Below are 26,113 nucleotides of genomic sequence, written 5' to 3'. Positions count from 1 at the left end.
GGTCTTCTTCCTGCTCCTTTGCCACAACAATTTCCCTGAGGCATAAATACATAAATGTCTGTATGATGTAAGCTTTGCATAACCAAAGAGCTGCTAATGTGCAGAGCTATGGGAGCTGTAAATGTGCCAAAAACTGAGAGCGATGCATGAGCCAGAAAGCAGACAAAAAAACGCACCTCACAAATAAAAACTGTCAGAAAGGAGTTGTAAAATATTGCAAAGACAACTTAAAGGGTGTTGTGCCATGTGCTGTGAGCATTGTGCCACCTGTTCATAGATCAGTAGTGCTCCTGGCGGAGTTTCGGGGAGCTCAATGCCCAGAGAGCACATAGGTATAGGGCTCCGGTGCAGCCAATCTGGTAACAGGCAGCAGAGGAAGGAGACATCTTGGACAAAACCTGGCTTGAGGCTTAATTTAACATCTAAGAAAACAGTGACATAGATTTTATCTGACAGCCACCGCCCACTCACACTCAACTGCTCTCTCTCTCTCTCTCTCTCTCTCTCTCTCTCTCTCTCTCTCTCTCTCTCTCTCCTCTTGCTCTCTCTCTCTCACTTATTTTCACACACTCCCTCTCTCTCTCTCTCCTCTGTTGCTATCTGACAGATACACACACATTTACAAAACGTGATGGTCATCCCCCTTGAGCTGCAATCTAGGCCGAGCATGCATAAATAAAAAAGAGCCATTAAGAAGTTCAAAGGAAACCACAAAAAACGTCTGTAGATGGCAGTCAAGTTGTGCCATTACCCAGCCACCAGATATGTACTGTATGTTGCAGGATGTTTGTGGAGCTCTGGGTGCCTGCAGGCCCATAAAACCGTTGTACAACCGAAAGTACAACCAGGAACTCCAGTTGGCTGATTTGCATGTGTGACGTGTTGTGATGCATTCACACGGGTCGAGGGAAACTCCCACGCTGTGTCCAGAGTTGTTCACTATTTACTGTACTGTCAGTATATAATGTGTTCCAGGGTCAGTATCCCGGACACATTTGACAGAAGGGCAACAGGCTTTCACTGGAGAGTAACTAAGTACATTTACTCAAGTACAAATCCATATACCTTGAATATTTCCAAATTATGCTACTTAACGTTATGCTACTAACTACATATCAGAGGCAACTATTACTCCCCCACATATATCTGACAGCTACCGTTACTTTGATTTCGCATTGAAAAACATGATTGACTTATAGAATATGATGCATTGTTATAGATTACAGTTTTTCTCGATTGCTAAGACACATTTCTTGAAACGGTCACCCATTTTCTCAAAACTGTAAACACAAAACCTCATCTTCACTATTTACAAAGCCTCTGAATCCTCTTGCAAAATGAAACTTTCACCTCAAAACAGATTTGCCTGTGCTCAAAATCAAACACTGCTCTCAAATCATAAACAAAGTGATTCAAATAATATACACTATCAAGCAGTCAGTAAACAATACACCAATAAATAGAAAACACATTGTTCAAAACATACAATTTGTTTATTGTACATTATACAGCCTACAATGCACTGTAGGCCTACTACAGTATACAATACTACAGTAAAAGGGACAAAAATCAATGTGCTTTTTCTTGTCTTTGGGCTGGGTCAGGCCAGAGCTCTCTAAACTGGCTTATATTGGTTGTGTCACATCATTTGATACAAGTGAAATCAATTTTGAGTGATTGTGTTTAATCAATGACATGTGTTCTCTATTTGTATTTGATTGTTGCCACTTGTGTTTACCAGTATGGACGACATGTGCATTAGAGTGCAGAATGTGTTTGGAGACTGAGAATGTGTTTACAGTTTTGCTGAAAAGTCTAAGTGAGATCTGCAAATTGTGTTTTACCATGTGAAATAGTTCAAGGTATTGACAACAGACAGCACAATTAGCTAAATGAGTTCAGGCAACTGAGAACTTTGTTCAGCCAATTGGTTTTAGTGTTTTAGCAATTGAGAAAAACTGTAAAGACCCTGCATGCCCATACAGGTGTTTTCAGTTATTGTTGCTGAATAGACCAGCTCAGGTGGGAGCTGTACAAAGCTATACTGTACTAATAGGAATGATAAAGTTGTAACTTGTCCTGCGACAAAGCAACAACAGACCGAGAGAGATCACCCATACAGTCCTGACAAAAAGGCTGATAATAGAAAATACCTGTGGTGTGTGGACCATGACTTTGCAGAGTCTTTGAGCGCACATAACAGTTAAACAATATTTTGTAACCAGCTCTATTAATGCTGCTACTTGATACAAAACACAAGAGCAAAAAGGAAGGTAGCTGACACATTGGCAACAAAAGCAACACAACAATTGTTCATTTTAGGGATAACAGGTTTAAGGACTAAGCCTGAGGGGCTCGTCCCCCTCGGGCCTCGGCCTGTTTCCAGCATTTGGACAACATTACAAAAAATGGTCGGCACAAACGATACAGGATGAAAGAAATTACTTGATTAGTGTCCCATATTCCATTTTTTCAACTTGCCAACTACACATTATATTGTCATTTACACAGAAATGTCTAAAACAGAGCAGTGAGTAACAAATAACGTGTGTGTTTTGTCCTTAGTCATCATGGGCTTATGAATATATCCCCAAAAACATTCTACAAATTTGACTTGCATAGTCACTATGCTCAAAGTAACCAATGTTGCTCCCACTGAGGGTGCAGTTTTCACACAGACTGTGGAGGAACATTTGTATATTTTTGACCTCGACTGATGTCCTCTGTCTGCAGCCAGAGTGGTTGATCAGAAAGGTTGGAGCTAAACAGCCATACTAGCAGATCAATAAGAGGCTCTTAATGCAACCATTAGAGAGGGTTATGACCATGGACCAGAATAGATGTATGTTAGTCCCTGACACTGACTGCATTGTTGCAGTTACACATCATGCACAAGCCCGATGTAACAATATTCAAATGTGTGAGCATTAACATGAACATGAGTCAAATCTTTAAATCACGAGTCCATGCACAGACAATGCATCTTTTTTTAAGTCAAGCTGCAGGATAGTAGTTCTTTTCAAAAATGTAATTTATGAGCGGCAGAAAAAGGAGGACAACGAGTACAAAAGGAGGAGAACAATAGTGCTACTGTTCATCGACAAATAATGGGTAACGGCTGGCATCGTGTAGCACTCGGCCTGTAGACTGAGCTGGTATGAGCTGATGCAGTCAGGGCTTTGGTGCCATCTAGTGGTTAGCAAAGAAACATTGATCAAAGCAATTACATTGGTGTCTGGTCAAAGGGAAGCGCTTCATCTTTGTACGTCCCAAAACTCTGCTTGATAGAAAGAAACAGGACATTGATGAATAGAAATTGATCAGCGATGTCACTATTTTCTAGTAAAATCCCCCCTTTCCAACATAAAAGAAAACACCCAGCATATATTCCATTTATATAATCCAATACACCAACATACTACTTTGTACAGTACAGTACTATATATGTATTTATAATTAACACTTTGCAATCGTATGCTCTTTCCTAAGATACGTGAGAGCATAGTGAATCATTTATTTTGATCTAACTATATACACAAACGAAGAGTGTATTGAGTAGATGTAATATATATAAACAATAAACAAGCCCAAGAGGCTCCAAGAGGCTTTATTTAGACTCAACATGCTAACATGCATGAGATATCGGCAGTACGTTTATGTATTATGTACGTAGATATCTATGTAGGCATGTATTATCTCACAAAGCTTGTGTTTACCATGTCGCTCTCAGTATCTGAGTGGTCGTCCTTCAATCAGAGGATCGGTGGTTCAATTCCCCGCTCCACTAGTCCATGTCAATGTGTCCTTGGGCAGACACTTAACCCCAAATTGCTCCCACAGGCGATGTCATCAGTGTATGAATGACAGTGTCAAAGCCCTTTGAGTGGTCAGAAGACTATTAAAGCTCTATACAAGTCCATTTACCCTGTTTATTGTTTTCATTTAGCAAGTTAGCATGCTAACATTTGCTAATTATTACTCAACATAAACAGCTGAGGCTGATGGGAATGTTTTTTGTTTTGTAGGCTTTAAAATGAATGTAAAATACTAAGGAGGCTATGGCACAATCTAGGCCATATATACAAACAATGTATTTGTCATCTTGTGGATGGTTATTTGAATTGTCCACACATGTAGTGTTTAACATGTGTTTTTAATGACATTGATCAAATCCCAATTAAACTTCCTACTCCCTCTGCTTGGCTTTGTCCCACCAATAAGATAATAAACTCTGTGGTGGGCTATTTTTGTTTCATCTCTCTTTATTGAACAAGACATAGACTCATCAAAAGAGTATCAAAGATTTAAAAAGCTTTTCTGAGCACCGTTCAGTGTGTGCAGACACCCGTTCATCTGTCGCTCAATTGACATTTGAATTCATACAGCCAAAGATTCAACAATCAACACAACAAGTATGGAACAAAAAATGACAGAGAAAATAATATTTCCTCATATAAATCAACATCTTTGTATCTAAATATAAAAGAAAGGCAATAAGAAGGATACAATATACAGATACTATACAGTCGCTCAGAATTAGTCAAGTGTAAATGAATAACTGGTACTTGCATATAGGTGGCGTAAGAGAGCTAAAACGTAGTTGGAAAACAATTGGAAAAATACTCAAGACACAAGATTTAAAAAATGTTTTAACATGTAATATCATTTGAAAGAGCTGAGATAAACCCATATTTACAGAACTGTGAGTTTGTAGTAGATATAAAAGTAGGAACTGTCTTCCAAACTATAAACCAATAGCATTGTTTAGGAAGCATGGTTTTAGCTTTTTATCTGAAGATTTGTCCGTCCCAGAGAGCAGTGACCACCTGTAAAGGGTTCTGGATGGTTTGAAGTCAGAGTGAGACAATGTTTCACCCTCAGATCATGAAGGAGTGAGTTTGTTTGTAGTGCTTGATCTACAGAGAGAAAGAGAGATAGAGAGAGAGAGAGAGAGAGATACAATTAATAATTTCCTTTAACTAGCTAGGGGCCAGTGTTATCAACCACTTTACGGAATTGAATGTCAACCCAGTGAACAAAACAAGCCCCAGCACGATAATCATCCCTCTGATCACTCACATTGCGGATGGGAGGAGGAGGAGGAGACGGAGGGTAGTAGGACTTGGTGCTGAAAGACAAAGGGAGGCCGTTCAGTCTGAGCTCATTACCAGCCAATAACACACAGCTGCAGGCCAGACAAGAATCAGACGGACAAGGGAAACCCTCACCTTTTTGTTTTCCTGTCTTCTGTTCAGAGAAACAACAAAGAAGAAAAGTTAACATTAATGATCACTATCATACTCGCCAAAGAAGTAGCACATGTGTCTCTTAATCTGTTGCCAGGGGTGGATAACAATTAGTACATTTACGCAAGTATGCATTAAGACTCTTGATTCTGTCCAGCTGACTAATGTAAGTCCAATATTCACTCTCTTGAAGCTCTCCAGAGGGAAATGTCTGTCTTGTTAGCAGCTAAATGCTCCACTATTCACTGGCTAATTTTGTCTGTCTGCTGTTTAATGCTGAGCAAGTATTTGTACTGTGACTTTATCACTTAAAACAGAGCTTTTTCACTTAAACAAGGCCAATACGAGCACTTAGACCAAACCAAAACAGTACAATTGTATTCATAAGGGAATAAAAAGGGAATATTTAATGCAACTCTGCAATAGTGAGTTTGAGATTCATGGATATGCTTTCACAAAAATAACACAAATATATACTGTGTATATATTATATATATTATTATTTCTTTTACATTTTTGTATTAAATTACCTGGTTTTTAAATGGTTTGTACCTGTATTTTATACTTAATAAATGCAAAATGCCTTAAATGTAATAGCAATGATTGCAAGTCAGGCATGACCTGGGACCTCACACACACATCTAAACAGCCCTTATACGGTCTAAACAGCCACACACACACAGAGAGCGGCATCACACTACTCACTCCTGCAGCAGCCTCGGCGTCGGCAGACACACACACAGATGCAGCAGAAAAAGACGAGCGTCACAAAACCTGCAGCACCTGCTATCAGAATTGTCATATTCAAAGGATCTAGAAGGAGTGGAGAGAGAAGATTCCTTCAGTCTTTGTTGAGTGGAACAAAACATGGAAACTTAAAAAGAGGAGTTCTAACAAAACCATTTACATTCAATAACTTTCAGTTGTTGAGACACACAGCTCTTTGGCGCCCCCACGCTGTTGGAGGACTCACAGCGGTACATCCCTGCATCTGTCTTGGACACACTCTTAAACTTCTGCTCCAAACAAAGACAAGGTGAGAGAGCAACAGCTTTATACAGCAGTTCATATACTCATTGGTGCATTTAAGTGTCAGTATAAGTTAGTGTGTACTCACCAGTGAGCCCTTGTTTGGGTCGACGCTGTATGAAGTATCTGCCGTGTCTGTCAGAGCCTTGTTGTCTTTGTACCAGCGGTAGGTGGCAGGAGGCACACTGAGTTTGTCCTTACAGAGAAGCTCCAGGCCGGCGCCCACAAACACAGAGCTCGGCACCTCGCAGGACGGGACGTGAGGAGGCACTAAGGAGGCAGAGCGGGAAAGCACCTCGAGTTACAGCAAAATGAGAGACAAACATATAGGATGTTTCATTTCCGTCCATCTTAAAACACTTAAAGTATTACTTTTGTTTGTGCATTTTGTTGTTTGGTTGATGTAAAGGGATCTAATGAGTCATTTGCTGCATCAAAGCAATAATGTCAGAAATATTCAATAATCAAACAGTGCTTGAATATGTAGTGAAATGTCAGAAAGAAAGATAATAAATTTGTGTGAGCAATAAATCATCCATCTCTGTATATTTAATTATATGTTGTATATTCAATATATTTCATGATGTTGTTTTTTTTTCTCGAAAAGATATTTTGAAACTGTTGGGAAAATGGGAATGCCTATTTTCGGCTCATCTAGCGAATTATCTTCATATGACACAAAAATGCTGAAAACACAAAACCAAAAGGGTAGTATGTGACTTGCTGTCAGAGTTAATTGTTCAATTATCTCTTGTCACATGCTTATTCATGTGTTAAAGAATATTTTGAGCATTTCACATCAAAATCCATCTCTCTTCATTTCCATTTAAAATGCAGTTGTGTTACTTATTTTGAACTTGAGGGTGAGTGCATAAATGTACCCAATCAGTGTGATTTGGCTTACTGCCCATCATATACTATACAACTTCACGTGTGACGATGAAGCTAGCACAGCTGTAATTATACCTTCATCGGTCTCACAGAAGTACACATACATTCACCCTAATAAATGCATAAAACACATGTTCCCCGTCCTACCGAGCACATTGAGGGTTACAGTGGCTTCCCCGAGGTTGACGTGGTCCTCGCTGGCAGTCACCTCACAGCGGTATTCCCCCGAGTCTTTCTGAGTAACAGCGTGTATTGTCAGCGTCGCTCCTTCCATATTTGCCCGTCCTGCATAAGAATCTATAGTGGAAGGTGATGGGGGATGGACAAAGCTTAACTCATGGCTAAAAAAAGATAAATCAAAAAGGTAATAATGAAAGGATGATGGGAGGAAAGCAGCAAGATATCAGCCTTGTCAGCTCAGAGAAGTCAAAACAATTAATGCAATAAATGTCTTTTACTCACCAGTAAATTTGTGATTAAAGAACACAAACGTCACCCCCTGTCCTTTCTTCTTCCACTCGATTCGAGGGTTCGGATCTTTTTCTGTCCTGAACTCACAGGCGAGCATCGCATCTGAGGACAGAAAACACTGTACACTGTAAACACTTTCCTGTAATGTGTTGCCTTTTTGTCACAGTTGTGTACTCATGAATAGTGATCAGCATTAATTATCACTGGATGTGTATAGTTCAAATGGACATGAAGGCTGTTTTTTCTGTTCCTGTTTGTTTCCCTGCTTTTTGTATGTATATATCTTCTTTATTTTAATCTATTTTCCAAATTATTCTGAAACATTTTATGTATCTGGTATTCTCTATAAAGAAGATATATATGAATCTGTTTTCCATTGGTTTGTCTGTTAATTTGACTGATTTGTTTTGGAATGACATGCAAAACAGAAAAGCAGATATCAGAGATAATATATGTCTTTGCTGTCCAATTGTTCATATATATATATATATATATATATATATATATATATATATATATATATATGTCCGAACATAATTTATATTAACACCAATCAATACTCACACTCATCTGATGTTACAGTTCAGATACCTAACACATAATGTGTACTTTTCTCTCGTTCTTGTTATTTTTCCATTAGACGGCAAATTCCATTGGAAAATATGGTATATTTGGTAAAAAGGGGTGTAAAGTTGCTTTTTTATTCCTATTTAAAAACTTTAAAGATAAGACCAAAGTTTAAAGAGACCAGCAACTTAAATCACATGATACAATGTTGCTCTTTAGAGGTATGGTCATTTGGACGGATAAATAAATGATACTACCGTCTCACCTGTGTGCTCGTGGACCTCCACTTTGGGTTTACTGCTGCTTACTGTCACTGACACGGAGACAGGACCTGCAGGGGAAAGAGGACCAGTTGTTCATTGTTAGATCATTTTTACCTTCTTTCTTCCTCTCACATTATTGACGAGAGAAACAATTACATCTCGCTGTATTTTACATGTTAAAAATATATATGTCATGGATTCATATACAAAAACGTAATAATGCATAGCTGCTCTATTTTTGTGTGGATGCACACATGAACTTCCAGACACATAGTGTGATTAGCTACATCCTGGTGGTACCAGGGACGGTGTAGGAATGCAGGTGATGGATGACTCTCTGACAAGCTGCTTTATCCGACCTGATAACCTCTTTTAGTGAACTGTCCCTCTAGCAACACACACACACACACACACACACACACACACACACACACACACACACACACACACACACACACACACACAGAGAGAGAGAGAGAGAGAGAGAGAGAGAGAGAGAGAGCCTACCCTCCCCCACAGAAATGTATACAAACGTGTTGAAAATGCCCAAAACTCAGCGGCTGTAGTCAGCTTGAATTCCTTGATGATGGATTTCTATAGCAAAAACTAAAACACAGCTTTACCAAAAGTTAAATATGAAGATATTTCAACGTGTGTGTGTGTGTGTGTGTGTGTGTGTGTGTGTGTGTGTGTGTGTGTGTGTGTGTGTGTGTGTGTCTCTGTGTACATGCTTTTCTTTCGCAGACAAAGAAGCTCTTTGTGACAGTAACCTTACCCTTCTCAGCTGGCATAATAGCACACGCACGCACACACACACACACACACGCGCGCGCGCACAAACACACACACGTCTGCACTACACACTTGTAAGGCTCTACGCTGGTTGAACCTTTAACCCTGACCCTCAGCCTAACCTAAACCTGATTTAACCGTTGTACTGAATTTTTGCCATGTAAGCAGAAAACTCACATGCAATATATTCTAAAATACACTGCAGACATTAAATGACGAGCTCATGTTAAAGACATGATGTCCATATTGTCATTGATGTTTTAAATACAATTGATATGAAATGTCAAATCATAATAACATTCATTTTTTACATGTTTTAAAATCCTTAATCATTATAAATTAAATATTACCACCATGTCATTAGCATTGACTGGACACAAAAAAAGAAAATGGAAATATACTTCTTCAACAGACTCATAACTGCGGATGTCAAAATCTTTAAATCTCTGTTAGGAAATTTGGTCTTCGTGTGTAAATACAAGAAAGATTAAAACATGCGTCAAAGCTGCAATTATGAACATAAAGCATGCTGTTTGGGAGCCTCTGCCCCTCAGAAATCCCACAGCAACTTCAAATGCATTTTTCATCTCAGTCCAATCAGCGACAGGGTCAGTCGGGGGCTATCTTCAAACTGAGATGTTGGGATCTCAGACTCCTCCGCTGGGCACAAGATGTGTTTCATCACCCTGTGGATCTCCAGTTTGATGTAAACAGGGAGCCCAACAGCAACCACTCCCTGCACAATGTCCCCCTCTGAGGCTGTCCCTGAACACATCACAGCTCTTCCACTGAACATGCACAAACTACATCTCACACATTAATTAAGGATCAATAAAACCACAAACAAATCAGTCTGCTTCATGTAGAAATCATAAGGACGGTCACAATATAGATCTGGGTCTCGGCCAAGCGTGCATCGCTTAAAGAAAACATCTCAAAACATTTTTCATTTTTGGGAAGCCACGTCATTATCCTGTATTTCTGATGGACTGTACAACATATTTAAGAAGAAATGGAGGTCAGAAATGGAAGCGTGTTCTTCCTTTTACCTTTTTGATGATTTTATTTAATCTTTTACATTTTCTTTGCAGATTCAAAAATAAATCAAACAAAACAACTATGAGAGCATTTTCATATTACGGTTAATTAATTTGAAAGATTATGATACACCATCATATTTATGCTTTGCCTCATGGTGAACTGAGTTGTATTAAGGGATACTGTTGTGATGGTATTGCAGTTTTTTTTTTTATTTTACCATTTTGAGATGATAATCTGAGACAACTTCGTTTTTGTATATGTCATATGAGTATCATGTTGAAAACACACCACAGACTGTGGACATATAGACTAGCAAAAGCTCCTAAAACTTGCCTGCTAACATCATCAATTGACCAACACTTATTTTGTTGAACAACCCAATGCACTTCTTCCTCTGAAAATGTCTAGCAATTTATCTATTAGTCTTTTGCAGGCACTTTTTATGCGATAACTAGCTTGTAATTGTTTGATAAATGGTTGAATAAACAGGATAAACTCACTCTGCAATAAAGTGACGAGAAGCAGCGCCAATATCCTCATCGGGTGCATGTCTAGTCACGGCGAGTTACAGACGCGAGTCGTGAGGTCCGTCTGTGTCTGTTCAGTCTGGAGATGAGTTTGACTCCAAACTCTCAGCAGCTTCTTCAAGTTTCATCTGCAGCACGTGCGCATTCTCGCGGATCCTGGACAACTGACGGGAGCGCGCACAGAGGGGAGAGCTGCTGCTGCCCTGAGACGTGTGTGACCACTGGTGTCGTAGCAGACAGAGCAAGCGGGGGAACATGAGCTCCTTTTATTTTGGCAAGGCTCTGGTAACTTTAGAGAAAATCAGAGAATCCATGGGAAAAAAATCCTGCTCTGTTTTATCTGAATAAACGAGATCCCTCAAACCCTGCGAGAAGCTGGAGTTTGAGAGTGCAATGGTCTGATTGTCTCTTGAGTCACAGTATATTACTTAAAGGCACGAGTCTAATGTCCCAAACCAAAATAGATATGGATTCAACGAAACAGCAGGTTTTATGTTTGCTTGCATGAAATTAAGATATAAACAATGATCTTGGGATCTTAAGGTATCTGTTAATAAAATCAGATTTTTTCCAGGAACACTTTTCTCTCAAATTACCAAGATAATTAGCTCTTTAAATCAGAAAAAAAAACAGGGAAAGCATGTTCTCAAGTGAAAGCATTATGCTTGAATAGTTCTTTGAACTGCCCTGTTAGTGACATACTTTCATAAAAACAAGTAACGGTCCATCTGACCACTTAAAACGCCAAACACCACCATGGTAAGAGTTGTGGGTGTAATAGGAGGTGCAGAGATGGGACAGCTGCTGGCTGAGCTACTGTGTCCGTGGCTATTAGGTTTCTCACCACCAGCAGCCACACAACAGCTCATTGTCGCTCTTCTTGTTAATGTGCACACATGCTTACATTTGTGGCCATATGCACACACAGAGACACACACAGGGGGCAGCCATGCAGACACGTGTGCATACGCATACGAGAGAAATACAAAGTCACACAATTTCTGTTGCAGCACCTGTTCATCAGCAATCCCAGCTGCTCTGCTTTGAGCAGGAGACACTGCTGTCATGTGACACACACACACACATCCAGAACAACACAGCTCCCCACTGCTCACTTTACAAAAACATGGTTTACATAAACACATCTCTCCCAGATAGGGACTCTTATGTGAATGAAGGGGTGACTTTAAATGTCCTGAGATCTCTGGTGACAGCCAGTGTGAGGAGGCATTTTAACAGCTGTCCTTCTAACACTTTACTGCACCTGGATTGGTTCAAGGTTCCTTTCGTATTTTTCATTATTACAAATATGTTTCAAATCAAAGTCTGCCAAACCAAGAAGAAGTAGAAGTAGAAGTTTTGTTGTCAAATCATTAACAAGTTGTGTTTAGTTTCAGTTACAGTTTCGTTTCAATTCACAACATTGACATGGGGCACGTACAATCTGAAAAGAGCAAGGTGTATGTAAACCCGCCATAGTTCATGAAAGAAAACTATATGTCCCAATACATACATATCAAATATAATATGGCAGAAATACCAAGATGTCCTACTGCAGCCGGTCACATTTTGCTGTGTGCAAGCCAGCATGATTTTGTGCTTTTTCTTTTACCCACAATCCTCCGCGCCGTGAACGTATGAGGAAGAGGTTCAAAGTTCAATGTGGGATGTTATAATTAAGTAGTATTTCCCAATTGAATGCATACTTCCTGCAACAGTATGTACTTTGTGAGGGCAGGTATGTGTTAATAATTAAAAGATAAAGAATGAGATAGGAACGCAGCAAGAGACAAATAGGGGAAAACACAAGAAACACAATGATTATACATTTTATTTTAAAAACGTAATTTATGTAGCACCTTTCATGCTGAGCACTTTACAACAAAGTGAAGAAACAACAGAATGAAAGAGTGACACTATAATTAAAACCAATGCAGAATAAATACGTTTTCAATTATTATTTAAAAATGTTCACGGAAACACAAGAAACAACTGGACGGACGGCCATGGCTGAGACAAATCCATAAAATCTCATTTAAAGGTGGCAGAAACGCCAACAATTGAAGATGCTGGTGAGGAAATATTCATTGAACCCTAATGAGGAAATACATTGACACACTAAACCAATAAATAATCATGCTCATGGTCACAGTGATCACGTTTCCTCCTGACCACAGTCTGTGGTTCATTTACAGCAGCATTTTGTGAGAGACAGGAAATACAAAACGGTTTTGGGAGTTAATTGACTACTAATAATAGTGTTCACTGTATTACAGTTAATTATTTAACAGGTAATATTCCCGATCTAAGTGGAAGGTTTGTGTGAGAAGTGCAAGTCAACTATTTAAACTTTGTGGCTAATTTGTTAGCAATATTTTCAAAATAGTTAGTTTTTTCAATTATATCTTTTGTTGTTTTTACATGAGGTGCCAGTTTAATATTTGTCTCAAACCAGCCTTCTTATTGACCTATTTTCAATTCAAGAATCAATAATCTTCATCTATACTTTAAGTATTTTGCAAACATTGCAAACAAATGTTTGCAATGTTTGAAGCTTTGTTAGCTTTGAAAATACAGATCCATTGTAATATCTCTATATTCAGAGTCTGTAATAGTTTAATGTTTTAATCTGGCTTGTGGAACAGGGCCCTATTTCTCGTACCTGGCTTACTGAGGTAGCCGGATAATTTTCAGGATAAGATGAAAAGCAGGTCAGGCTTTTCGGTTCCACGAAGCAAGTTTGGAAAAATCACCATAGCAACACAAGCAAATCCCTTAAGCTGCTCCAGAGCAGGTTTACTGAAATTCACTGGATATGCTGGCCACTCCCACCGGACAAAAATGCCAGCTCCCTTCCTCATTGATGAAGGAGTGATATTAGTTATATTAGTTTTATCGGTAGAGAGTTCTTCCAGATCGCCAAGATCCGTTCTCACATCATCATGACTTCCTGTACGAGCGCTATCGATTCTGCCGAGAAGGAATCATGTATTTACGAGAGCTCCTCGAGCCGTACATTGAACACCACAGGCCCAGCCGAGCATCGACCGTCTCACAGACTGTATGCATAGCCTGGATCACAGAGTGTATCACAGACTACATCACAGCCTTGAGCTTTTTTGCGACTGGTACATGTTTGTACAGTGTCGGCGATGTAGAGAACATCGGGAAATCCCCCGCATGGCGTGCTGTTCGTAGCGTTTATTTAGTGCTTAAGAAACTTATGGATGTGTTGAAAGCACTCATAATTATATGACAGTGTTATTAGTACACCATACATATCATTATTGTAGAAAATGATTAAGGTGGACTCATGGTAAGAATAGAGAGAATCACACACAATTTCTTTTCAATGCTTCAATTGATTGAATTTCTGATTATGAATAATACATACATACTGATCCGCCCATACACAGATTCAAAACTCCTAGTTATATGGTAATATACAGATGCATGTATATACACAGATATAGTACATGATACATATGCGCATATAGTACATATATCCTCATAAGTATGTATTCATTCATATACTACTGCCAGCAGGCACATTTAAATAAATACAATCCGATTGATTTGGGTGATGAGGCATTTAAAATTAGCTGATACATTTTCCCAAAACGTACGCATTTAACTTGTCTGATATTTTGTGACGCTTTTGTCTAGCCGTCGCAGCGGAGGCGGCGTTCGCAGCGGAGGCGGCGTTCGCAGCGGAGGCGGCGTTCGCAGCGGAGGCGGCGTTCGCAGCAGAGGCGGCGTAATGCTGCTTTCACAACAGAAGCTTTGCGAATATTCGCAACGCTTTGGATGTGAACGCACCATTAGACTTTGCCATGATTATGGACTTAAATTCATCATATGTAGTCATGATCATCTCCTGCTCGCCAGGGGAGAAATAAGAGGCTCTTTCTCTGATCTTATTTGCCATTGTAGCGTTTGAAGATCATGGAATCTTTGCCGACACCTCCCCCTTTTGAAGAGGAGCATGGGCGCACAATTGTCCAGATGACTGGCGTCTGGTTGGAATTAACAAGACCGTTTGAGGGCGGTCAATCATCTCGGTAATTTAAGATGGATAATAGGACATTTGATTGACTTTGTTGAACCAGGTACGAGGACTGGGGCCCAGTTCAGTATCAAGTGTGAATGTTACTTCTTCAAAAGAGCCTTGAAAATGTGCACTTTTTACTCTTACTTCTGATGGACTGCATGCCAAGAGGAAACAAAAGAGAACAAATAAGAGCTTTTGATAAGATAAGGTAGCAGGAAGGACCTGGTTTATGACTTACTGACAAAAAGTGGAATGAAGGGGGTTTGACTAATTGTGCTCATAAAGATTAACCAAACTCAGATAAATAACAGATGCGAAGAGAAGAGCACATGAACAGATGGTAATAACTCGCAGGTACAAGGCACATTTGACAGTAAATCACAGTCTACAATCCTAAATACAGATTTAGTCAAACAGGCCAAGATGAAGACGCTGGCATTATTCTCACTGAGTTTAGCAGGTAAGAGATTTCATTATGACGTGTTTTTACAAGTGTTCTCAAAAAGAATAATTTTTATTGAAATTTGCATTTTGCAATATTGTGTTTTTGGTCTTGTTAACATTTCCCAGTCCCTCAAGACTTTGCGTTTAGTCTTAAAAAAATGTCATTTATTTGCTGTGAAGACTGAAGTTAAAATGTATCTGCCTGTGATTTGGTCTATGAGTTTTGTCACGTCCTCAAAGAGAGTCTAGTTAATCATTAACGGTGTGTATCTCACCATATCATAATAAATCCTCATATCGTGTACAAATCATTCTTATTATTGGTTATTGTAATTTTTCAGGATTTACAATGTAAATGCTTTACACGTTGCATTCACACTTCAAATGCTTTTGTGAGAAATACAATTTAAAAAAAGGAAATACTATGAATATTAAAAGCAATTATACTTTTGGTTTGAATATAAACTAATTGGTTTTATATCTTATTCATGCTGTAATCCACATTAACTACATAAAAGCACGATGTGTTGGAAATTAATCTTGTTAATTTTCCTGTGAGAAAAAAAAAAAAAAAAAGAAAACTCTCAATTACTTTTAGCTCTTTTCCCACGGATGGTTCGCAGGTCTAACAACAAGTCAAGTTTACAGAGTATATATGCTTCACACAAACTGGACTACTGGTTCCAGCTGCACACAACAATTCCCCACTTTGGCCATTCTTATGGCCATTTCAGTATTTACAATTTATCGAAACATCAACACTCTGTAGTTCTTAATGTCTTTTTTTATATTTCTCTTGTTTATTTGTATATAATATGTACATAGGTAGGAAGAGAGCAAAGTGTAACCAGAGTCAAATTCTACACACACATGGCCAATAAAGCTGATTCTGATTCTGACATAACAACAAATATATGATAGACAAGATGTGCAAGTTACTGCTTTATCTGCATCGATCACATGCCTATGCATAAGCACATTCCTATTCCTACATGTACATTGCTTTCTGACATATTCATTTGTAAAAATAATTAACTTAATTTCTTTTAAGTGCAAACAACGTATATTTTCAATTTAATTTAACAGCAGGTTCTCTCAAACAAGAAAATAACATATCCATATTGTTGTGATTGCTTTCACTAAAAGTTTTGGTACTACTTTTTAATAACTATACACTATTTAGCATTAGTAATGCATGAGTAAACACTTAATTCAGAATTTCTAAAGGATTGTTCCATCATGAACACTCATTAGTAACTCATTAGTATGTATGTATGTAGTATAAAAAATTCAACCATCCAAGTATTTACATTATCCTCACAAACATCCATAATCACCCTTTAATTTAATTGAGTCTAAGTAAAAATGTATGAATAATATGAAAGCATTACGCTGTTTTTGAGAGAGCAAATGTCTCAGATAGCTGTAATAATGAACATAAGTATTACACAGAAATGTCACTATACTTGTTTACATTTGGTTGTGTGTTCTTTGGTTGTAATGGTCTTGATGATCTGCATCCCATCGCATTGTTGTGTGATAGCGCAGCCACTGTGTGCAGAGAGGTGAGATGTTATCTGAGTGTGTAGAATATGAGAAACTGCATGAGCTACCACGAGTGTGAGCTCACCATAACCCACAATGTGACTTGATACTATTACTGACTTCTCTGCAACAGCAACTGCACACAGACACAGGGGAAGACCAGCTGCAGCAGGGTCTCGTTTACAGGTCTTTGCTTCCCCCATGGTCCTGAGTCAAAACTGAAGTAATGTATTGGTCATGTGCATAAAGACGAATCCTGGATCAGAGGGGTGCCTCGTTTTCTGAGTATTTTTGGATCCATTGTCTACAATATAATGTAATTCCTAAGAAGCTCATCATTTGTTTCTCAGTTTGTGGTTTAGGCACAGTTTGAATTGCCTGTATATTTTTGGGAAAGAGGGGTTTGCCCTCTGCAGTGATCACATATCCCAGTTAGGAAACTTCAGGAAGAGAATTTTTTGCAATTTGGAAAGGCCTTGTGACCATTTGCAGCTGTAATTTAAGCAAGGGAACTGTATCTAATTTGCATGCTTCTTCATGCTTTGCTATCATAATATCATCCACATGTTTATGAAGCAAAACCATTTGGTCAGTGTAAATAGTCTCTCGAGGCACTGTGAAACACACCAGAGCTTTTTGAATATCCCTCGGGACACCGGATCCAAGTACAGCCTCTTCCTTTAAATGAGAAGGCAAACCAAAATTGACTGTTTTTGTGCACAGGCATGGAGAAAAATGCATTGGCCAAGTCGACGACGGAAAGATGGGTTGTGTCTGGAGGGATGGCGTGTGGGTTAGACACGTGAGAGTCCTGCGGGCGCACTGAAGCATTACCTGCTTGTAAATCTTGGACAAATCGTCACTCAGTTGGTTTCCTCAGGTTCTCGTCATATTAATGTACAGACCATAAAGAGGAGGGCACCTCAAACAACTCAGTCATGTCGACAGATGGAACATTTGAAACCATAGTGTGTGGGTTGATCAGATATAAGTTGAGTGACTCTTTTTACTGCTGATATTGATGTACATCTTATAATATTTCTTACTGGAAAGTCCATTCATACAAGAAGATGCTAAACAACTAAATATATACACAAAACAACAAGAAAAAGACACTAAATCAATAAAATAGATTACAAAAACTACAAAAATTAAAAATGACTACATTGAAACGCATTACGGCTAAACATTGCCTTATAATTCCTCTCTTGGAGCAGCTAAGGGAATCTACCTTATTTCACCAGCAATGTTATCTTATATTTTGTCCTTGCAGTGACTCTGGGAATGCCACCATTTGCTCCTGGTGTGGAACAAACCCCAGTGTTCACTAAACAAGAACAGAGCCCTCTGCTGGAAGACTGGGTTCCTGTGCAGGGTCATGTGGTGGTGGAAGATCCTGCGCCACAAGTCAGGCCAGGATCTGGAGAGCAAAAGGAAGTGTTGGCTCCGGTGCCAGTACCAGTGGACATGAAGCAGAGTATGGTGGAACAAGAGATCAAGGAAAAGCCACAAGTTAGAGAAGAGCAAGAGGGGGAAGTAAAGACAGAGATTAAGAAGGAGCCAGACCTTAAAGCAGAGCCAGACGTTAAGGAGGATTTAGAGGCTGATGTGGAGCCAGAAGTAAATCTGAATCCAGAAGTTAAGGCTGAACTAAATGCTGATGTGGAGCCAGAAGTAAATCTGAATCCAGAAGTTAAGGCTGAACTAAACGCTAATGTGGAGCCAGAAGTAAATCTGAATCCAGAAGTTAAGGCTGAACTAAACGCTGATGTGGAGCCAGAGGTTGAGATGGAGCCAGAGCCCAACGATGACCCAGAGTTTGAGGTGAAATCAGAGGTTGAGCCAGATGTTCAAGAACAGTTTCAGGTGCAAATGAACCTCGAGGCAGAGACAGAAACAAGCCAAGAGATCAAAGAGAGGCACATTGACATGGAGGGAAAAGATGAAATGGCGGGCGAGCCAACCATGGAGCTGGAGCCACTGGATAATGACAACATGGAGCCGTCAGAAGTAGAAAAGTCTCTCATGGCAGCATTTCAGAATCAAAATCCTGTCAATCATCCTCTCATAGAGGAGGGGGAGGGGCTTATGAGTGAGAGCGACAACGTTTTAGATGAAGAGCCAATCATGGAGCTGGAGCCAATGGATGACGACAACATGGAGTCGTCAGAAGTAGAAAAGTCTCTCATGGCAGCATTTCAGAATCAAAATCCTGTCAATCAACCTCTGTCAGAGGGGGAGGAGGGGCTTATGTTGGAGAGCGACAATGTTTTGAATGAAGAACCAATCATGGAGCTGGAGCCAATGGATGACGAGAAAATGTCTGAAGAGAAGCTGAGCAACACGGAGCTGTCAAACATGGAACAGTCTATAATGGCAGCATTTCAGAATCAAAATCCTGTCAATCATCCTCGGCCAGAGGGGGGGGAGGGGCTTATGAGTGAGATGGACTATGTTTTAGATGAAGAGCCAATCGTGGAGCTGGAGCCTGAAGAGGAACAGTCTTTTTTGCATCAGCAGGTCATGCCAGAGGCCGCTGTCTTGGAAGAAGGCCCAGCATTGGACATTATGGGGCAGCCGAGGCCATCTTTAAGTGAATATTTCCCAAATGAAGAGGCCAGGATGGGCATGGAGCATGGCCAACCTCAAGATTATTTGACAATGGAAGAATCAGAGAGTGAGTTTGTCAGTGAGGAGAAGCAGCCTTCAATGGGGCTCCCAGAAATGGAAGACGGTCCTGATGGAGGAGCTCAGATTGGTGTGGCGCCTAAAAGAGAAAAACGGGCTTTAATAATGAGGCAGGGAGTTAAAAACCCTGAAGAAACAAGATCATCACCAAGTCAAGACCAGCAAGGTAAAGCATATGCATACACACATGGACTAGACGGACGATTACAGTGAACAAAAAATTTTGTTTCTTAGTTGAGTTTTGTTTAAGATAGACTTGAAAGAAATGTGAACCTATTTAAATAGAAACAAGATTGAGAATGCTGTAATTTCTCATTTGGCCACAGGGCGGAGCCCTTGTCCTGGTGTGATGCTTGATGGGAAATGTTACCAGTTCTTCAAAGAGCCAAAGACCGCTGCAGATGCGGAGGTATTTGCATTGTGTTTCTCATAGATTCACCATGACATCTTTATACATTTAGACTTCTAAAGCAACACAGCCGTGCATAATCTCACTCTGTCGTCTCCGTTTTATTGCAGTTTTTCTGCCAGGAACATGTCGCTGGGGGACACCTGGCCTCCATCACAAGCCAACACATCCACAGAGAGGTGATGCAGATGATGCTGAGGAACAACGGAGCACTTACTCGCACCTGGATTGGAGGATTACGATATTTAAAGGTGTGTGTGTGCTCAGTCAGGGAGTTAGGGGTCCTAAATATGTTAATGATCATTTAGCCTTCACTAATCACAACATGAAAGTGGTTAATGTCATTGCTGTGTTTATGTGGAAAATGAATTAAATTAACAACTCCTCCCTCTGATGTCAATCAATTAACCACCTGTCATCTGTCAGACCGGTCGCTTTATCTGGTTGGATGGATCCCGCTGGAGATATTCTGATTGGTTGTCAGGGGAGCCCAATAACACATCAGATGTTGAGGAATGTGTGGAAGTGCTTGGTAAGAGTCAGACTGTTGAAGCTAAACAGGAGCGACAAAAATACTGTTATGTGACACCAAAGATGGATATCGATCAATGTGTATCTGACTTTCTGATCTGCTGATTGTTTCAGGAAATGGAAAGTTCAATGACTTCACATGCTGGGAACCTCAGGCTTTCATCTGCTCCTATCCTTATCAGTGAATGCACTGCTTCTGTGTCTGATTTGATGCAGATTTTATTACTTTTTTCTTTTAAAGTCACATCCTGGAAAGCAATGGCCTGGCTAAAAGGCAATAACGTAGCCCTTTATCGTGCAAGTAACCATACATGGTCATTTCCCTCACAAAGTATTTCAATGAGTGCCCTGTAAAGGGTTTTAAGCAAAGCACAGTTTGTTGAATGCAACCGGAAGATCAAGACTTCTAAGCATGTTTTACATTATATTCAAGTATGGTTTTATTTGTTTCTGATAACAAGCTAATATCCTGTGAATAAAAAAACGTGCTATTTAATCATGAGCTTGTTGTGCTTATTTCCTTTATGAAAGAGAAGACATAATTAAAATGTGTACAGTATACAAGTGTGTTCAAGTGTGTATATTAATCAATGAAGTACCAAAAAGTGTTTTGAATATCTAGAAAAAGCTAACACAATTACATATAATGTATATTGTACTAATATACTGTATATGTTGGTAATACATCAAATGTGGACAATACAAATTTCTGGCTGCTCACAGAGTTTACCTGCTACGTCGTCACTGACACATATACTATATTTTATTGTTATTTTTATCTTTATCTTCTTCATCTTTTATTTGTATTATTATTATTATTGTATATATCTTATATATCTTTCATCCCTGTTGTTTTTATATCTTATCTTATTTTCTGTGTAAATGGCTGCTACTTGACATGAAATTTCCCCTTGGGGATTAATAAAGTATATATTCATTCATTCATTCATTCATGCCGGCCTGGCAAAGCCCAGTGAAACTGAGATTACAGCACACAAAGAAGGAGAGCGATGTCATTCTCTGCTCAGGTATTACTCCATTATATCAGTATATCTTTACATACCAAATAGTTGTTGCTGTATTGATACTTTCAATACTGTACAGAGACGCTTTAAGTACAATGTTTGTGTCACAAATACCAAGTGCACTCATCAATGCACACTTTTTTAGTACAAATTTATATATATACACTGTATATACTTGAACCTTCAATTTGATTTGAGTAGATTTGAACTTTATTCTCAGTTGCCAGTTTATTAGGTACACCTTGCTAAAAATAAGTCCTGCAACAACTCTCTGGAACAGTTAACCACAAACTGTACATTTTAACCATCATGAAGGTATTTATTGCAGGACTGCAGGTATCTAGGTGTACCTAATAAACAAACGAGTGCCCCCCCCCCCCTTGCCCCCTAGGTAAAGAAGCACAGCCTTATTTAGGATTAAGTTTTGAGGGTTTACAAGGAAACAGTGACACAACCATCAGTCTGGTGGGTGTATGTAGTCCATCCAGGACCCATAAACGGTCAAATGTTCTGGTGCCAATAATCTGTCTGCAGCATTAAGGTGTTCGCAATGAGATTTCAGATGTCATGTTTACTGTCTGCAACATTAAAGTCTGGATATCTATGTTTATGGTCTTCTGTCAGAGTGGCATCTAGACTCATTGAATTCCAATCCTAGCCTTCCCCTTTTACATTACAGGCGCTTAGTGCCCATTAACTGATGTATTAACACACTCACGCTGCACATGTGGCTACTGTAAAGCCTGCAGGGACTCACATGTTGCAGTGTTTGACTCTGACTCATTTTCCACTGGCCACATCACCTTTTCCTGACCTTTGGATGTGGACGTGAGGATTGCCACCTCTGAAGTGATGAGTGGCAGTTCCTCATCTTTCTGTTTCTGTCATCTTTTGCGTATATGCATAAAACCACTAGCACACAAACTCCTTCACTTATATGAAAAATGTTACAGTCCGACATAACATTATTTGACACTGAGCGTTGCAGATTCTCCATTGTTCCTCTGCCTGGAAAAGTGACGTTTGCTGGATTTAAGAGATCACAGTTGAATGTGCATATCCTGGCTTCAATGAACATTGTAAACATTACAAAATCATATTTTTAGAATCTGTATGTCATTCGATCTGGTTGGTCATCATCGGCTGGGTATATTGCCGAGATTCAAAAAGGAATATAACAGGAACATATGTGCATAATATCATTCAGCAACAATGATTGATAAATGAAATATGGATTCCTGGTATCGAGATCCTGGTGCTCAAATCCCCAAATATCTTGACTGCTTATTGTAGTGTTGCTGTTTAGAAGAGAGTGACTCAGTGTTGCTACTTGCCATCTGTCAGTTCAAGTCATTTTCTAGCTTCACAACCAGCTGTCTGCTGACTTTTGTGTGCGAGCACGTGTTCACGCACCGAGGCTTTGAGTCCACCACTGTGAGAGAATACCACTGTGTCTGTGCTCAGGCATACACTGTGTGTTACAGACTGGAGTCTGGGTTCACATCACAGAGAAATACTAGTAGTAATCTGTGTTTTGCTTCATGTCAGTGTACAAATAACACACACAAAAAGGTTTTGAGATGCTCTCACGTAATTCCTCAACTCTGTGGTCAGATATTAGAAAGAAATACCGTAAGCTCATGTGTGGGGATATACTTGTGTTCAAGTGAAAGTTTTAACCACAAATCTTGTAGACTTTATAATATTTCTAACCATTGTTTAATGCATTGTATAAACATTCAGGAATGTTCTATACATGTCTGTCTGTGTATCTGTTAAGTAACACTTTCCATTCATTTCTGGATGGTGTCAATATAGTGAGGTAAGGCAGTTGATTGATAAACTTAAACTTTCTAATCTGTGTTACCTTGTGACAATAATATATCTTGATGCAGTCTTGATGTTCACTATATGTTCACTATTTGCATACGCAAACCAACGGTTGTTTGAATTTGAGGGAAAAAAAGAGCTTATTTTGCTATAGGACACTTTCTCGTTGATGTTGATGTTGGTTGGCATGTTGTTGCTTTTGTCACATGAGTGGACTGTACGAAAATGTATTATGAGGAGAAGGGGGTCAAAAAAGGGGAGGGAGGGCTTTGTAAGTTTATTGGCTGATGGTGTGGTAGTTTTGGGGAGTGTATTATACTTACTAGATGTTGATCTCTTGTTTATACATCCTCTGGGTTCTGCAGATTTGCAACATCTCTGGTTCAAATCTCACCAGGGATTTGTGTTGCATCTCTCACATCAATTTCCTGTTATCTCTTCAACATGGTTGTTTATTAAAGGTATAAAATGCCCAAAAGTAATCTGAAAAAAATATTGATGTTTATGTTGCGCAGAGTTTATTGCAGTCAAGAGGAGGGTTCAAAGAAAACTAAATAACCCAACAATAACCCAACTCAAAGTGGATTATACCACCCCAATAATTTGTGTATATAGGGCCTAAAATAGTTCACCTTTTCTTCTCTGGCTAATTGTCTAAGAAGACCGAGAGGGGAGGAGGGAGAAAGGAGAAGCACGCAGGTTAAGGGATGAATAAATGATTGAAAAAATTATTAATTGTCAATTTGTCAGTTCCTGGTCAGGCCTTTGTAAACAGTTTGCTCATTCTCCTGCTGATTGTTTTAGAAATGAACACTGTTTCATGTGAAGCCTGGCAGGTGGCACACATCCATCTCACACATTTAAAACAAACCTCATACACATCTGCCTCCCAAGATGAACATAAATATGCAAATATGTTGGCACCGTGCACAGAGTGAATACATGTTGTTCTCAATATTTGCATGTCCCTGCAGCCCAACAGGAAACCAGATGTCTGCTTCATTAAGGATGAGAGGCGGTAACAATCAAGAGGCGTTCTGTAGATATTGTTGAAAATCCACAGAGAATACAAAATGATGGATTTGATTTTAAAGCCACAAAAGTGTAGAGTAATATAGAGAATATACACAATGGCAACAAGAGTTGATGTTGAGGTGCTGGGAGGGGTCAGGGCTGCTCATCTCTCTGTCAGAGATTATAAATCTGTTTCTCTGCTTCTGTCTCCCTAAATACTGCAGCCTCGCTCAGGGGTATGTCACCAACGATGCTGCTTTTATGAGCACAAGAAGTCAGCGGAGACAAGTTCAGAGACAGAGGGAAAAGAGGAATAATAGACGATTGCTTTATACAGGTATGTTTCAGCAACATATCATTGTTTGACTTTTGGTGAATGAGAAAAAGAAGAAAATCAGTAAATCAATTTTTCTGACAATAAGGATTCTTTTTGCATGACATCAAACTGTGCCCTTTATTTTTGCATGGAGATCCTGCTGAATGTCTAGACACATGTGTAGCTACAACTTGGTGGTTTAACCAGCTGTGTTTCTGGGCTCCAGACCGGAGTCCAGTGACAGCCAAAGAGACTAGTGGACTAAATCTAGTCCATTCTGAACCCATTCAAACGTTTACTGAGCTTAGATAAATCACAAATACGCATATCATTTAATCATGCACACTAAAAACAAAACACAGATACAGATAGTAAAGCATACTTTACTGAACTTTTGCAGAGTTGTGCCTAAATAGAAAAGAAATGCGGGCCTATAGCCTCCATACCATATTATGTATTCATCTTTCATAAAGTTCAGTTTACTTGTCATAACAAATTTCGTAGTCTAAAAAATGTTATCTTAGATTACATTAGAAGGTTAACGAAATGGGAAGTGTGGTGTTTGAAAGAAGTGGGTAATTACCAGTCAGGGAGAGTTTGATCATAGATTGTGTTATGTTATCAGAAGTGGCATCCAAGGTTTTTTAGGAACTAAAAACCAGGATATCTTGGCCTCTATTGCACAAAATTTGATCGTGCTTTTTCTAATCCGTCTCGTGAGTCTCCCAGGTTTTTGGAAGTAGGGCACTATTTTGCTGTAGTACTCCTTTAGTAATCAAAAACTACACTGTAATGGAACTTTGATCAGGAAAGATTGTGGCTTACCTCTCCCCACCTAGTCACTACATTAACGCACACCTTTTGGACTATCATCTCTGTACATATATTCTATTCATAGTCATTCTTCATACTGTGACCTTTTGTTTGTCTTACATTTTAAATATACTATGCATATTTTCTGTAGTATTTTTTTCAATGCTTTGGATATTATTTTCATTTCCCTTGTTTTGGTTTTTATTTTTCTATTACTGTGTTTATTGTTATTCACCAATACACTGAAGCAAGTTCCTTGTATGTGAAAACCTACTTTAACAATAAACCAGATTCTGATTGATTCTCGATTCAGTGGGCATGGAGAGATCGACCACAGCCAGCCAACATGTACGACAGAAGCATCATGGAAAGACAAAGGAGGTGGATGACATACAGGATGGGACACTGCGGGTGGAGCAGAGGCCCACAGATGGGGGTAATTTTGGATTGAACACTGAGGAGAATGTGTATGTCGGTATAGTGCACTGCCGTCTGGTGTCTGTGTTGCAGACACACAGATGGAAACAGATGGATTTGTTACACTAATGAGTCCCATAAATCTGCAGCATTGTAATCTCCATGTAACACTCTCCTCTGCAGTGTTAACAGAGCAGAAAGTG

The 26,113-nt window shown here is 39.3% G+C and overlaps 1 protein-coding gene across 1 annotated transcript; it reads right to left on the bottom strand.

The window, feature by feature from the left end:
- Window positions 1-4,255: 4,255 nt before the first annotated feature.
- Window positions 4,256-10,892, bottom strand: jam2b (junctional adhesion molecule 2b). Its single transcript, XM_079231459.1, has 10 exons — window positions 10,801-10,892; window positions 8,470-8,535; window positions 7,629-7,739; window positions 7,314-7,463; window positions 6,364-6,545; window positions 6,154-6,262; window positions 5,952-6,059; window positions 5,229-5,247; window positions 5,080-5,128; window positions 4,256-4,916 (listed from the first exon to the last, which is right to left on the bottom strand). The coding sequence occupies exons 1-10, from the start codon at window positions 10,847-10,849 to the stop codon at window positions 4,878-4,880; spliced, it is 882 nt and encodes a 293-aa protein (XP_079087585.1). The 5' UTR covers window positions 10,850-10,892; the 3' UTR covers window positions 4,256-4,877.
- Between the last annotated feature and the right edge of the window lie 15,221 nt (window positions 10,893-26,113).

The sequence above is a fragment of the Taurulus bubalis genome, assembly GCF_910589615.1.
Source record: "Taurulus bubalis genome assembly, chromosome: 15".
NCBI classification, from domain to species: Eukaryota; Metazoa; Chordata; class Actinopteri; order Perciformes; family Cottidae; genus Taurulus; species Taurulus bubalis.
The sequence above is the reverse complement of the archived record's forward strand: the minus strand, read 5'-3'. Positions and strand labels throughout refer to the sequence as shown.

Excerpts from the sequence above, each read along its gene's own strand:
- jam2b (XM_079231459.1), bottom strand. The coding sequence starts at position 10,849 with ATGCACCCGATGAGGATATTGGCGCTGCTTCTCGTCACTTTATTGCAG. Across the intron at positions 7,464-7,628 it reads CTTTAATCACAAATTTACTG|ATTCTTATGCAGGACGGGCA; the intron begins GTGAGTAAAAGA and ends CTTCCACTATAG. Across the intron at positions 6,263-6,363 it reads ACCCAAACAAGGGCTCACTG|AAGTTTAAGAGTGTGTCCAA; the intron begins GTGAGTACACAC and ends TGTTTGGAGCAG.